This window comes from Passer montanus, unplaced genomic scaffold (assembly GCF_014805655.1).
Source record: "Passer montanus isolate IOZ18808 unplaced genomic scaffold, ASM1480565v1 scaffold7, whole genome shotgun sequence".
NCBI classification, from domain to species: domain Eukaryota; kingdom Metazoa; phylum Chordata; class Aves; order Passeriformes; family Passeridae; genus Passer; species Passer montanus.
In genome coordinates, this window is record NW_024372147.1 from 14,831,489 (window position 1) to 14,844,135 (window position 12,647).

At 52.5% G+C, this 12,647-nt stretch overlaps 2 protein-coding genes across 2 annotated transcripts; both read right to left on the reverse strand.

The window, feature by feature from the left end:
• Positions 1-5,528: 5,528 nt before the first annotated feature.
• On the reverse strand, positions 5,529-8,286 carry LOC120512104. Its single transcript, XM_039730048.1, has 3 exons — positions 6,661-8,286; positions 6,424-6,572; positions 5,529-6,270 (listed from the first exon to the last, which is right to left on the reverse strand). Exons 1-3 carry the CDS (start codon positions 6,868-6,870, stop codon positions 5,895-5,897), a joined length of 735 nt encoding a protein of 244 aa, XP_039585982.1. The 5' UTR covers positions 6,871-8,286; the 3' UTR covers positions 5,529-5,894.
• A 1,687-nt stretch (positions 8,287-9,973) lies between these two features.
• Positions 9,974-12,104, reverse strand: FOXD1 (forkhead box D1). Its single transcript, XM_039730047.1, is given in 3 exon segments — positions 9,974-11,293; positions 11,295-11,611; positions 11,709-12,104. Coding segments are annotated over 3 exon segments (981 nt in total). The 5' UTR covers positions 12,036-12,104; the 3' UTR covers positions 9,974-10,956.
• Between the last annotated feature and the right edge of the window lie 543 nt (positions 12,105-12,647).

Sequence of the window (12,647 nt, forward strand, 5' to 3'; positions counted from 1 at the left end):
TCCTTGGGACTCGTCCTGTTGAGTTCACTGGAATTAGGCGTGATACAGCGTGAGCAGCTCCCCGTATGTTCCTAAGGGAAATATTTGATCGGTTTTGTCCTTGGGACTCGTCCTGTTGAGTTCACTGGGATAAAACATGATACAGTGTGAGCAGCCCCCCGCCTGGCCGAGGAAGAGCGCGGCAGAGCCGGGACACTGCGGGAACTACCCCGCTTCCCACCTGCCGGCTCATCCAGCTACTCCTTCCCCCGCTGGTAACGTCGCCTGACTACCGGGACCAAGAGGAGCAGATCCTCCCCATTCTCTTCGGTTCCCCTCTCCTGCAGAGGGTTTCAGGATAAGGTGGCTCCGGAGGCTTGAAAGAAAAGGAAGATGTCAACTGGATTTCTCTGCCCTTACATCTTTTTCTCAGGAGATCCCACCTGCCAGAGGCTCAGAGCGGCCTTTCCTGGGACAACACGGGGACAATGGGATGCTGATATGTTTACTGAGTAGATTGGACAGTTTATCCAGAACGCCCACCACATCATTCTCAACAACAATAAAACAACAGCAACAACAGCAACAACAACAACAACAACAACAACAACAACAACGACAACAACTTATTATTATTATTATTATTATTATTATTATTATTATTATTATTCACAACTTTATTCTCTGCCGGTACTTGGTGCTCTGTAATCACCAAAGGCCAAGGGGTGAAATCCGCAGCACCAACCCGCCACGGACCCCATGGTACCGACGGGCCGCCGCTGCACCCTTGTTTGCCACCACAAGGACGGTGAGCTCCCGCGGGTCAGAGCCGGCTGTCGCGGGCTCGTCGCCTGCCGAGTCATGACTGTGAGCAGTTTCCAGGCACTTTTGGTCATATCTATCCCGCAAATTAAGTCATCTGTCTAACAGGCTTGTGTTAATGAAGAGAACATTTTCCTCATCCCTTCCCCCGCCAGCACCAATCGTTGACTCGCCTTTATGAGGACAAATTGTGTCTCTGCCGTACCGGGAAGAAACGGCGCCGCAAATTCGCGAGGTGCCCGACACAAAAGTTCTCGGCTGAGGCTGCCTTTCCCGGGAGAGGGGCGACCCGAGGGCTGTCCGCGCCCCTCCGCGCACTCCGCGGGCGCAGAGAAATGCGTGTGTGCGAACTTAGGTGAGCGGCGGTGCTCTCGGTTAGAGATGGAGGCAAAAGGTACCCCAGGGAGGGATTCCAACAGCCCTTCCTTCACTCGGTCCGGTGGCCTGCTGGAAACTGCTGCTCAGCGTTGGGTTTCCTGCAAGCAGCGTTTGGGGGGCAGGAGCCGTCAGCTCCGTGGATGACTTTCCCCCACCCTCTATCCTCCCCTCTGCTCTTTCTGAGCAAAGCCGGCGGGGCACAGCGAGGAGAGCAGCGCGGCAAGAAGGTAGAGAGACTACGCCCTCCGCACCTGTGCGTGCGAGGGGAACAGGGCGACGGCCTTTCCCCTTCCCCAAGAGTGACTGGCTTGCAGCAGGCAGCGGAGAAGGGGCCGCCCAACCTTAACCTATGCCGACCGCTGAAGATGAATTCCGGAAGAAGAGCCTGTGCCTGCCGCAGGAAAACCGGGACAAAACAAAACACTTAGGGAGAAAGATTTTGGCGTAGCGCCATTTCTCTGCCCCGGTTTTTATAGCTCCGTTATCTTCTTCTCTCCCTTCCACACCGCCCCCCCCGCTTTCTTTCTCTTTTGGAGGTGGGGGTGGGGTTGTGGGGAGAGAAGAAATTCTGCTGAACAGAAAAGCCAAGCCCGGGAAGGAGTTCCTTTTGACTGCTCAGGGTGATCTATCCAGGCCCTCTAATTAGAGAGGGATCCAGGGTGGCATTAGTTTCCAAACATTTTAATCGAGCTTTAAGCAGAGCTCTTTTCAATAGCAGGAGATAAATGTAGCAACTGTTACCGTACCCCTGAATGGACACCTCCCATGGCGGGCATTCAACTTCCCTTTCAGAAACCCTAAGCAGTTTAGTCTATGGACCCAGCAACACTCCGCATATCTTCTAATTAGTCTAATTAGAAAGGTAGATTGATAGATACAAGGAAGACACAGTTAAGTTAAGAAGATGCTCAAAGCTACCAGTCTGTGCCGGGGAGACGCTTGTTCTCAGTGTGAGGAATAAAGAGATAAAGGGGAAGAAAAAAAGAGAGAGAAAGAAAAAAGAGAAAGAAAGAAAGAAAGAAAGAAAGACAGAAAGAAAGAAAGAAAGAAAGAAAGAAAGACAGAAAGAAAGAAAGAAAGAAAGAAAGAAAGACAGAAAGAAAGAAAGAAAGAAAGAAAGAAAGACAGAAAGAAAGAAAGAAAGAAAGAAAGAAAGACAGAAAGAAAGAAAGAAAGAAAGAAAGAAAGACAGAAAGAAAGAAAGAAAGAAAGAAAGAAAGACAGAAAGAAAGAAAGAAAGAAAGAAAGAAAAGAAAAGAAAAGAAAAGAAAAGAAAAAAGATGAATTCCGGAGCCTGACAGGAAGAACAAGTCCAGAGAAATCCGACGGGATGGAGCTGCTGTCTCTTAATTGAAGGAGAGACATAACTGAGGTGCTTCCCCTGGCTGAGTTTTTCCCGATCCAGGCTGGAAGCACTCCTCGCTTCACGGCACAGCCCCGGGCCGGGACGCCCCATTGGACACAGCTCGACCCCGCCGGCTTTTTCCTGGGACACGAGGCCCTGGGTTCTCCCAGATACAGAGGGGAAGGAAGGGAAACAGGAGGGGCCGAAAAAAGGCCGCCTCAGCCCATCGCCTCCCGTGCTGTCGCCGGGGAGACGTCACCCGCGGAGACCCGTCGAGGGGAGGCGGCACGGGTGGCTCGAGGAAGGCTGAACCTTTAATTGGGCGATAAATCAGGGAGAGGAGCATAGGGCAGTGCGCGCAGGTGTCAAAACAGAGGAAAAGTCGGCCGGCCAGCAGCCCCCTCGCTCTCTCCCCCGTTAATGTCTCCGCTTTAACTCTCCTGCCCGCAGGCGGGAGGGGAAGAGGAGAAGAGAGGGACAAAGCAGAGCCCGCGGATCTTGAGTCATCTCGGACCACGGTGGGGAACGGGGCTGCACGTGTTGTATTCTACGCTGTGTTCCGAGCAGGCTTGTGCACCTGTGGGCCTTCTCTTTCTCTTTCTTCTGCCAGGCCAGTACAAAAACCAGCAAGAGAGGCTTGGGAAATGTCCCACCTCTCATGTCGGCATTCTGTGGCACTCCTCTCCGTCCCACTGTCTTTGCTCCTTCTGCCCCTACCTGCCTTTCTCCGCACTTGCTCAATTTCTGACAGAATGAGATTACGGAGCAAATTACGAACTATTTCAAATTCAACACTTATCTCGGAAAAAGGGTGTGTGTGTGTGTGTGTGTCTGTGATTACAATCCAGACTGTCAAACTCCCTAATCAAACCGCTGGCGAAAGGGGATTCGTAGACAAAAGGAAACAATGGAAGTCTCGTTAGATCATTTTTCTGGACATTGTTTATGGTCTGGAAGGGATCAATCGTTTCAAAATGTTACGAGTAAAAATGATCCTGTGTGGAATGCAGCTAATCCTTTTAAGTTCCTGTCAACTGTTTCCACTCAAAGAATCCGATTTTCCAAATCAAAGGTGCAGAACTCAATTGCCGAGGGATTTATAGCGTCGGCACCGGGCTCCCCTCACCCCACACGCCCCCGCGCTCCCCACGGTGGGTGTCGACGGCAGGACAGGACTGGGCCGAAGGTTGTCCTCGTCGGGGCGAGTTATGAACCCGGAGCGCTCCGTCAATGGCAGCAGCGGTCTGCCCTACCGGCGGGCGGCCGAGACAGCCCTGCGAGGACGGCAGCGTACCTGGGGCCGGGAGGAGGCACAGAGCACGGTCCCTCCTGCCGTCTGCCGGCAGCGCCCCCGGCTCCGCCCCGGCACGGCCGCGGGGTCTGTGCCGCTTAACCGGGCGAGCCACGCCGTCTCGCAGCCGCGGGGGCAGCAGCATCTCCGGGACCGGACTCAAAATCTCTTGTGGAAACGCTACCTTTGGCTTGCCCATGAGTGTTAGCGATTTGTTGCGGACTCCTTCTGGGTGGGGAGGAGGCTGGAGGGGAAGAGAGTCCTTTTAAAAGCAAAAACATCCACTCCACACCTCTCGTAGGTAGCCCCGCTCCGGTGCGCGGGACGGGGCATCTGCCTTAAAGGCGGACGGGCGGAACTGGGGATTCCACCGAAAATCGTGCCCCGGCTGGCAGATGTCTGAGCACCAGGAGGAAGGACATCGGGGTGGAAGTAGCGCTGAAAGCGATTTAAAGTGGTTAATCTTCATAGAAAGCCACCCTTTGGCTTCTCATACAGAAGTGAAAAGTAGAGGGAAAGGTCTGCGGTGTGGCGTTAGCGGGGCCTCCGGCTGCCTAGCGCTTGTGCAACACTGCGAGAGTACACACTGCGTGCGCTGCCCCAGAGGCAGCGCCGTCTGCACGGAGAAAGACAGGTGGTACACACTTTCTCCGTGCGTGCAGCGCCGTCTGCACGGAGAAAGACAGGTTAAGGACTTCCATGAAGAAGGAAGGGATGTTTGACAGAGCCCAGCGAGCAGCCCCAGATGGCACTTTGTGCAATCAGAGGCAGGCTGGAAAGAAAGAATAAATTATTTTTTCTATGGTCCGTAATTTCTGATCCCTCCACTTCCGATCAAAGTCACCTGATATATATATGTGTTTCTCCTCGCTCGGCACTGGACACCTTTTTCCCTTTTTTTTCTCCCTTTTTTTTTTTTTCCCCCCCACCAATGGTTTTTTTGTATATATCTGTTCCTCCTCGCTCGGCACTGGACACCTTTTCCCCTTTTTTTTTCTCTTTTCTTTTTTTTTTTTTTTTTCCCCTCACCAATGGTTTTTTTGTAATCGTATATTTATTCGAAGAGGCTGTTCGCTCGGCACTGGACACCTTTTTCCCTTTTTTTTCTCCCTTTTTTTTTTTTTCCCCCTCACCAATGGTTTTTTTAATCGTATATTTATTCGAAGAGGCTGTTCTTCTCTGCCAATCCCCCTCCCCCCGCCCTTGTGCAGCCGACAGGTGGAATTTCACTGTATACCCGTATATTAGAAAGCTATCTGTTTCGTCTGGTTGTTGCTGAATAAGCAGATGTGACAGTGTTTATTCAACGAAAAGAAAACCCAGGGAAGTCACCTCATTAATCTTGATTGTGTGTATTTAATGTATCTCGTGTATACAGGTGTGCATGTACTCTTCTGCAATGAAACTAGAGAAGCAGTACTACGGCCACTGTGGCACGAAGAGGCATTCACAGGTTTTAAAAGGACTTGCCAAAGCCTGGGCATTAGCAGGAGCGATGACCGCAGTGCTGCAGTTGTGCGGGCAGTGGGTGGTGGTATCAGCGGGTGCGAGACAAACACTCCTAAATGGTTCACAAGAGTTTCGGTGCACTCATGGTTTTACACTGCACTCAGGGGACAGAAATGACCGTAGAAAAGGCTTTCCCAGTCTTAAGAAACGAATTAATGCAACAATAGAATTATCTAAGTATCCGTTTGCTTTAACATAAATTGCATAATGTATCATCTAAATATGGGGGCCTGCAGATTTCTGCATGCCGTTTCACTGCATCAGCGAAAGGGAAACAGAATCAATTCAACAGGTCTCCTGTGGCTTGAAGGAAGGGAAAGTTTAATTATTTAGATTAGAAAAATAAAAACCCCACAACCTCAAATTTCCTTCTGAATTCAGTTCACCGGTAGAATTTCTGAAATTGACGAGACACCGCGCGAAAAAGAAAAAGGAAAAAAAAAAAGAAAAAAAAAGAAAAAAAAGGCCCCTTTGTCCAGTCCATATGTTTTTGTACATTTTGGGCACTACGGTGCCTAGCCGATAGGCTTCTCCATGGCGCAGAGCGCGGCGGGTGCGCCTCTCTGTCTCTCACTGCGACAGCTGATGGAGCAGGAGCGCTGCACTAAGGGCACGTCTTCGTACGCTATCCATCTTCCGTGGGCTTCCCGGGGTGATTCCCGCCGGGACGCCGCCGGTGCCCCCCGCTCCCACGCGCGGGCTCGGCCGAGCGCGGCCGCGGCCGCTCTGCCCCGCACTGCGGCCGCGCACGGCGCTCGGTGCCCCCCGCACTGCGGCGGCCGGGCTGGCCGCGAGTTTGGCCGAGGGCTCCCCGTGCGTGCCTTCCCAGCCCCGCAGCCTTCGCCTTTGTTGTTTTCGGTCGTGCCGGTAACCGAGCGGCGAGACGAGCCAGGGCCGGCTGCCCGCAGTGTGCCTCCGGGCGGGACTGGCGGCGGGGAACAGAGTTCTTCCTCAAGTGAAAAACAAGAGGAAGAGGTTTACCGACTTGGAAATCGCGCTCATTTCTCCATCTCTCCCCAAAATCGGCGGGCAGCCATCTGCACAATGAAGCACCGAGCACGGTTGTTGCCGCAGCAGGGATCCGGCAGCAGCTTGTTACCTTCTGAAGTGCCATTCTCCTGCACACACGTACACGCACTTCTGCGTGAATGCCTCCTCCACGTCCTGGTCGTACTTTGCAGCGCAGGAGGGGGCAGCGAGCAGAGACCCACCGTGCCTCTCACAGTGAGGGTTGCAAAGGAGAAAGGACTTTCGGAGAAGGGTGAAGAGACCACGCAGTCACCTGCAGCAGGTTACTGGGGCTTGGAGGTGAGGAAGAGTGGAGGCGGACACCTACCTGGTCAGGATATACCCGGCTGCGGGCACAGGGCAGCCGGTCCCCGCCGGTGCTCGGGTTCCGATGGTGTGTGCGGCCGGCCGTCGCCGAGGGAAGCAGAGGAAATACCACTGCAGGTGGGGGAGCCACTGTGAACAAGCTGAAAAACGGATCTGCATTGGTTAGCAAGTTCCAGAGCAGAAAGGGCTTGGCCAAGATCATAATTTCCATTATTTCTGTCAAATGCAATATTATCAGAGACTACAGCAGTACTTACTGTAAGTACTGAGGGAAAGTATTACATACGAAGTGGAGTCTCCGGGCCGTGCCAAGAGACAGATCCACTTTCCCACAGATCCCCCGAAGAGGCCTCAGTCTCTACGGGGGCGACCATGCGCTCTGCCCTCGCCACTAGCTCTGCAAGAAAGGGAGCAGCTGAGATCAGGTGAGGGCCTCGCTCCCCTCTTTCGTCTTCCGGACTGGGTGATGTGTGCTGGACCTGGGTATTTGAAACCAGTCTGCAAGCACGGGATGTGCACCCCGCTGACCCCAGGAGTGCTTCTCATTGCACCTAAAATACAAACGAGATCGAAGGTGTGGTCCAAAGGAGGTGCGGGTGGGAATGGTTTGGGTTGAGAGCAGTTTCAGGGCCGGGGAGCTGTGCACGGGAGCCACGGGTCTCGGCCGGACCCCCAGGCTGCGCAGCCCGTCGCAGCCCACGGCGATGTCGACAGAGAGGGCACGATGACCGGCCCCTCTGCACAAGGCAGCAGGAGCTCTCCACTGGAAAGGGTGCAGTGTGTAGACGTGCAAACTAATCGTATTTGAAACCAGGGAGGGAAGGGAAAACCTCTTTTATAGGGGATGTGGGAAGGGACCTAACACAGTCCTGTTTAAGAGAAAAGTTATACAAGATACTTGAAAAGAAATAATTTTTTAAAAACCTAATTAAAAGTATATAAATCACCCATCAGAAACAAAGAACTATGTGGAAGGAAACGTTTCTGGATAGAGACACTGTGTGTGGCATAAAAGACGATTGAATACATAAGGGCTTCATTAAATTCCCAATAGATAACATTTGGCTAAATCTATCCCTAGATTAAAACTCTGCATAATAGCACCATAAACGAAGAAGTTTCTTTTTGTGTGGTCCTTCAGGATGAACTGATTGAAACATTAGCCCCCTCATAGAGCAATCCCCTCCCAATTCAGATCCAGTAATTCGTCTCTCAGCCCTACGGGGATATGATGAGCAAGGAGACGGGTTAACGAATCCACACTTTGGGAGGAGGAGGAGGCGACACTGTACTGCATGTCTTACCAGATTGTTTAGGGCCCAAACTATTTTGGAAGAATTGTTCGTCCGGGCTCGGTCCTTGCGAGGACTACACTGTTAGCTTCTCTGTTAGTCTTGGAAGCCGCGGAGAGCACGGTGGGCCATTAGCATGCGAATGGGGCGCTGCGGCCCGGCGGTGCCGCCAGCTCATCAAAGGGCTGTGGGGCCGGCTCCTTTTCTGGCAGCACCTGCTCTGCGGCAGCAGCGGGGAAACAGGGACTCTCGGGACCGGGACCGAGGCCGGCGGCTTCCCCGCCGACTCGAGGAGCGCAGGCAAAAGGTCCTTCACCAGGACACTGGACCTCTTACTCGACCCCCTTTTCCTTACGGAAAAACAAAAAAAAAAAAAAAAAAAAAAAAAAAAAAAAAAAAAAAAAAGAAAAAAAAAAAAAAAAAAAAAGAGAAATCTATACTACCTACTGCAATTTGCTTCTGTCACCTTCCCTAAGCAAATCCCAAGGGAAGGTCTTGGCAACCGGCGAAAAACGTGGAAGGAACAAGTGGCCAAGCAGTTTGCTTGCCATAAACCTCTGAGGAGACCTGAGGGACGGGCAGTGGGCACACTGAGACCCCACTGCTCACCGGCGTGGGCCGGGCTGGGCTTTGCGTGGGGGAGGTCGCCGGGCTCCCCGGGGTCTATTGCGGAGAAGCCAAGAGAAACAAACACAGTGTGGGTCGCCGGAATCTACCCTCCTCATGTAACTGCTCGCGGAGATCCCTAGGACCCGAGCAGACACAGCCCAAACTGAGGGCCAGCAGCATCCCTCCTCGGGGAGCCTCGCACCGCCGCAAGGCCACAGCTGCCTTCTCTCCCGGAAAACATTTCCCTGCTTGATTTTATCTGCCTCTTCGAGGGGGGCCTCAGCTTAGCTCGGTACTCCGCGCTGCACCGGCCCGTGTCGGCCCGGCGCATCCCCCGGCCAGTCCTGGGGAAATTGAATTAATCGATCTCTCTTGAAAAAAACTCACTCTCCCTGGAGAATAGGTGCACGGTGCCTCTGGGGTATTTTCCCTTTTGTTTTAGAAATTAGAAGGGACTTTGCTTCTTTTTCTGCTGAGGAACCCGGAACACCCAAAGAGGCCTGCTAGCTCCAGAGTGTAAATGGAGCCTAGCAGAGATCTTATGTCCTGTCTTTCTGCTTTTGGAAACCCACTATTTTAACACAACATTGCTACAAACAAAATGGAGAAGCACCACCTTTCTATCTACGAGAATATTTAAAACCCAGGCAACAAAATACTTCTACACGTAAAACCCCTCCTCACTCCAAAGAGCACTAAAAGGCATCCCTCCCTTTTTTTCTTTTTTTTTTTTTATTATGAAAATTCACATATTTGATCCCCGAGACTCCTAAATTGTTATAAATACAGTCGTAGTTGAAAAGTGCCTCCCTGGTTTGAAAAACGTATATTCCTAGTCCACAACAAACATTCACACGTCTACTCTTAAAACACGCGATTCTCTTTTCCAGATATAAGCTCTGAATATTTGAGGCCGGATTTTTGGTTAAATTTTTTTTTAGTCTATAAAATAGATATCTATGGATCTTAAAAACGAATGTTTGGAATCAGAAAAGCTGCTTTCATGGTTGGTTTTGTACATCCTTACTTCGACAGCTTATAAACTTAATCAACTCGTCACACGAGGATATTACAAAGCGCATTTTATATTTTATGTATTGAAAAGTAGAAACACATGCCACTATTATCATCATCACAGAAACATAAGTGTCTAGAACAAATCTCTCTTAAGTTCAATGTATGCCCTTCATTAGTAGTATTTTCCTTTGGGCCTCTTGGAAACCAAGCTATGATGCATTTGTGATTTAAAACACACCCAAAAGTATAAAAATAGTTTTAAACTGGCTTTTTTAATCAATCCCCTGATTGGTGCCTTGCAGAACTGGGCTTTACTCCCTCCAGAGAGACCTATTTCTATTTATCCCCTCTTTCGTTCCTGCTGTTTTTTGTGGAGTGTTTTTTTGTTTGGTTGGGTTTTTTTTTTTTGTCGGGGTTGTGTGGTTTTTTTTTTTTTTTTTTTTGATTGTTTAGTTTGTTTTGGGTTTTCTGTCATTCTTTATCTGCTAGGGTTAACAATGCATTGACTGCAAATATCGTATTTTTATTTTCTTCTTTGCAGTCAAATCTGCACATAATAAATTTCAAGCTAGAATATTCCTTGACTATTGTGCTATTAATCCCAAAGAAAAAAAAAATCAATGTCCCAAAAAAAAAGGAGAAGTGCTAAGGAGGGAAGGATCCAAAGCCAGTTGTTTGGCTGGGCTCCTTTGGTCTTTGGGTTTGGTTTTGTTGGTTTTTTTTTGTTCTGGTTTTTTTCTTTTTTTTTTTTTTTTTGAAAATTAAAAATTTTATTTTTGAAAATGTGTAAAAATTTTACATTAAAATGGTACAATAATACTTGCCAGTAATTTTAACAATATTCCTTGTAAAGAATACGCATAAAGTACAAAATAAAAAACTCCGTAAGTCTATTATAATACAAAACACAGGTTAAAATAAGAAATTATAATCTTGACTTTCTTCTGTGTAAACACGTTAATCTTTTCTTTTATAAAAGTACATGAGACAAGTGTACTAAATGAAAAAGTATTGCTCTGCTGTCCTCCCTCAAGCCTTTTTTCTCTCCTGTACATTACTGTTTTCAAGCTTCTAGACCTGAGAATCTCTGAACTTTAGGTTTAGAGACATTATTTATCACCGTATTTGTTTCTTTTTAAGGAGTAGCGAGTAACTTTCCGATGTAGTGACCGCCTGCCCGTGCAGTATCTAGATCTACACCTGGCTTTGCACTAGTGAAGGTCACGGGAGGTCCGTCGCTGGCGGCGGACGGCCCCCGAGCCCCATCACAATTATCCCCACGCAAAGACAGGCAGCCCCTGCGGGCAGCGTCCGCCGGGCGTCCGAGCGGCGGAAAAGGAGATACCCCAGATCCTACCTTCGGAAAGACTCCCAAACACTTAACAGTTAGAGATCCGTGCCGCGAAGCCGGGGGTGGCGGGCAGGGCGGCGGCGGGGGGCAGGCCGCTCCCGGCGCTCCCCAGCGAGCGGACCAGCCCCGGCGCCGCGGTCGACTGCGAGGCGCAGCTGCTGCCCGCGCCGGGGCCGGGGCTTCCCCCGATGATGCTCTCGATGGAGAAGGGCGAGCGGGCCAGCGCCGCCCCGCTGCCGGGCTTGGCGGAGTGCAGCGAGGCCGCCAGCGCCGGGCCCAGCGGGTGCGCGAAGCCGAAGGGCGTCCGTGCCAGCTCCGCCGCCGGCAGCAAGGGGCCCGGCGGCGGGGGCGCTGCCGGGGGCGGCAGGGGGCTGGCGGGGCGGCGGAGAGGGGTGGTGGAAGGCGAAGAGGGCGGAGTGGGGGTGGTAAGGCTGGAGCTGGAGACCGTAGCCGCAGCCGTAGGGTCCGTAGGCGCAGGGCGGCTGCTGCGGGGGCTGCGGCGGAGGCTGCGGGAGGAAGGCGGCGGGGTCCACGGCGCGCAGCAGAAGCTCGGGCGCCGGGAGCTGCTGCCGCTTGAAGCGCTTTCGGCGGCGCAGGAAGCTCCCGTTGTCGAACATGTCGGCGGATTCGGGGTCAAGCGTCCAGTAGTTGCCCTTGCCAGGATTGCCGGGCTCCCGGGGGATCTTGACGAAGCGACCGCGGCAGCAGGGCGGCGGCGTGGAGGTCGCCCACATCCTCCTCGTCCTCTTCCTCGTCGTCGTCCTCGTCCTCCCGGGGGATCTTGACGAAGCAGTCATTGAGGGAGAGGTTGTGGCGGATACTGTTCTGCCACGCAGGGAACTTCTCCCGGTAGTAGGGAAAGCGCCCGCTGATGAACTCGCAGATCTCACTCAGCGTCAGCCTCTTCTTGGGGCTCTGCAGGATGGCCATGGTGATGAGAGCGATGTAGGAGTAGGGCGGCTTCACCAGGCTGTTCTTGCCGCCGCCGCTGCCGCGGCGGGTCCGTGGCTCCTCGTCGTCCTCCTCGTCGTCTTCCTCGCCCACCACATCGATGTCGGTCTCCTCAGCCAGAGTCGACGCCTCGGACATCTCCGAGCTAAGGGTCATGGCGCGGCGGCGGGGCAGCGCATCGGTGGCGGCCGGCGCGGCGCGGCGGGCGAGCGGGCGCTTTCGCCGCCGNCGCTCCGAGCCGCGCCGGCCCCCAGCGCCGCTGCCGCGCCCCTGGAGCGCTCCCGCCGCCCGCTCGGAGGCGGCGGCTGGTCAGGGTTTTGTTTCGGGGTATTTTTTGCTGCCGTTTGGATTTCTCTCTTTCTCTTTTCTCCCCTTCCCTTCCCCCGTTTTGGGGATATTTTTCGGGTTTTTTTTCGGTTGGGATCAGTTATTGTGGGCGCAGGGAGATTGTGCCGTCTCTCCTGGAAGTCAGTTTCCCCTTCTTTCTCCTCACCTCAGCCCCCAGACATTAATGGATGCGGGGCAGGAGGGAGCGCGCCTAGTCCTGGGAGGAGGAGAGGGGAGGAGGCTGGCGAGGAGGGAGGGCGTAGGGGATGGCTTGCTGGGCCTTAGGAAACACGGTAAAAAGGCTGGGGCTTAGTCCCAGGGAGGGCAGCCTTCCTCCCCGCCTTATAGCGAGGGGGCCATCACATGGCTTCCAGCGTCAGAACCTGGCGAGTCTTCCCCCCCCTCACCCAGCCAAGAAGGGCGCCTCGCCACCGTCTGGGC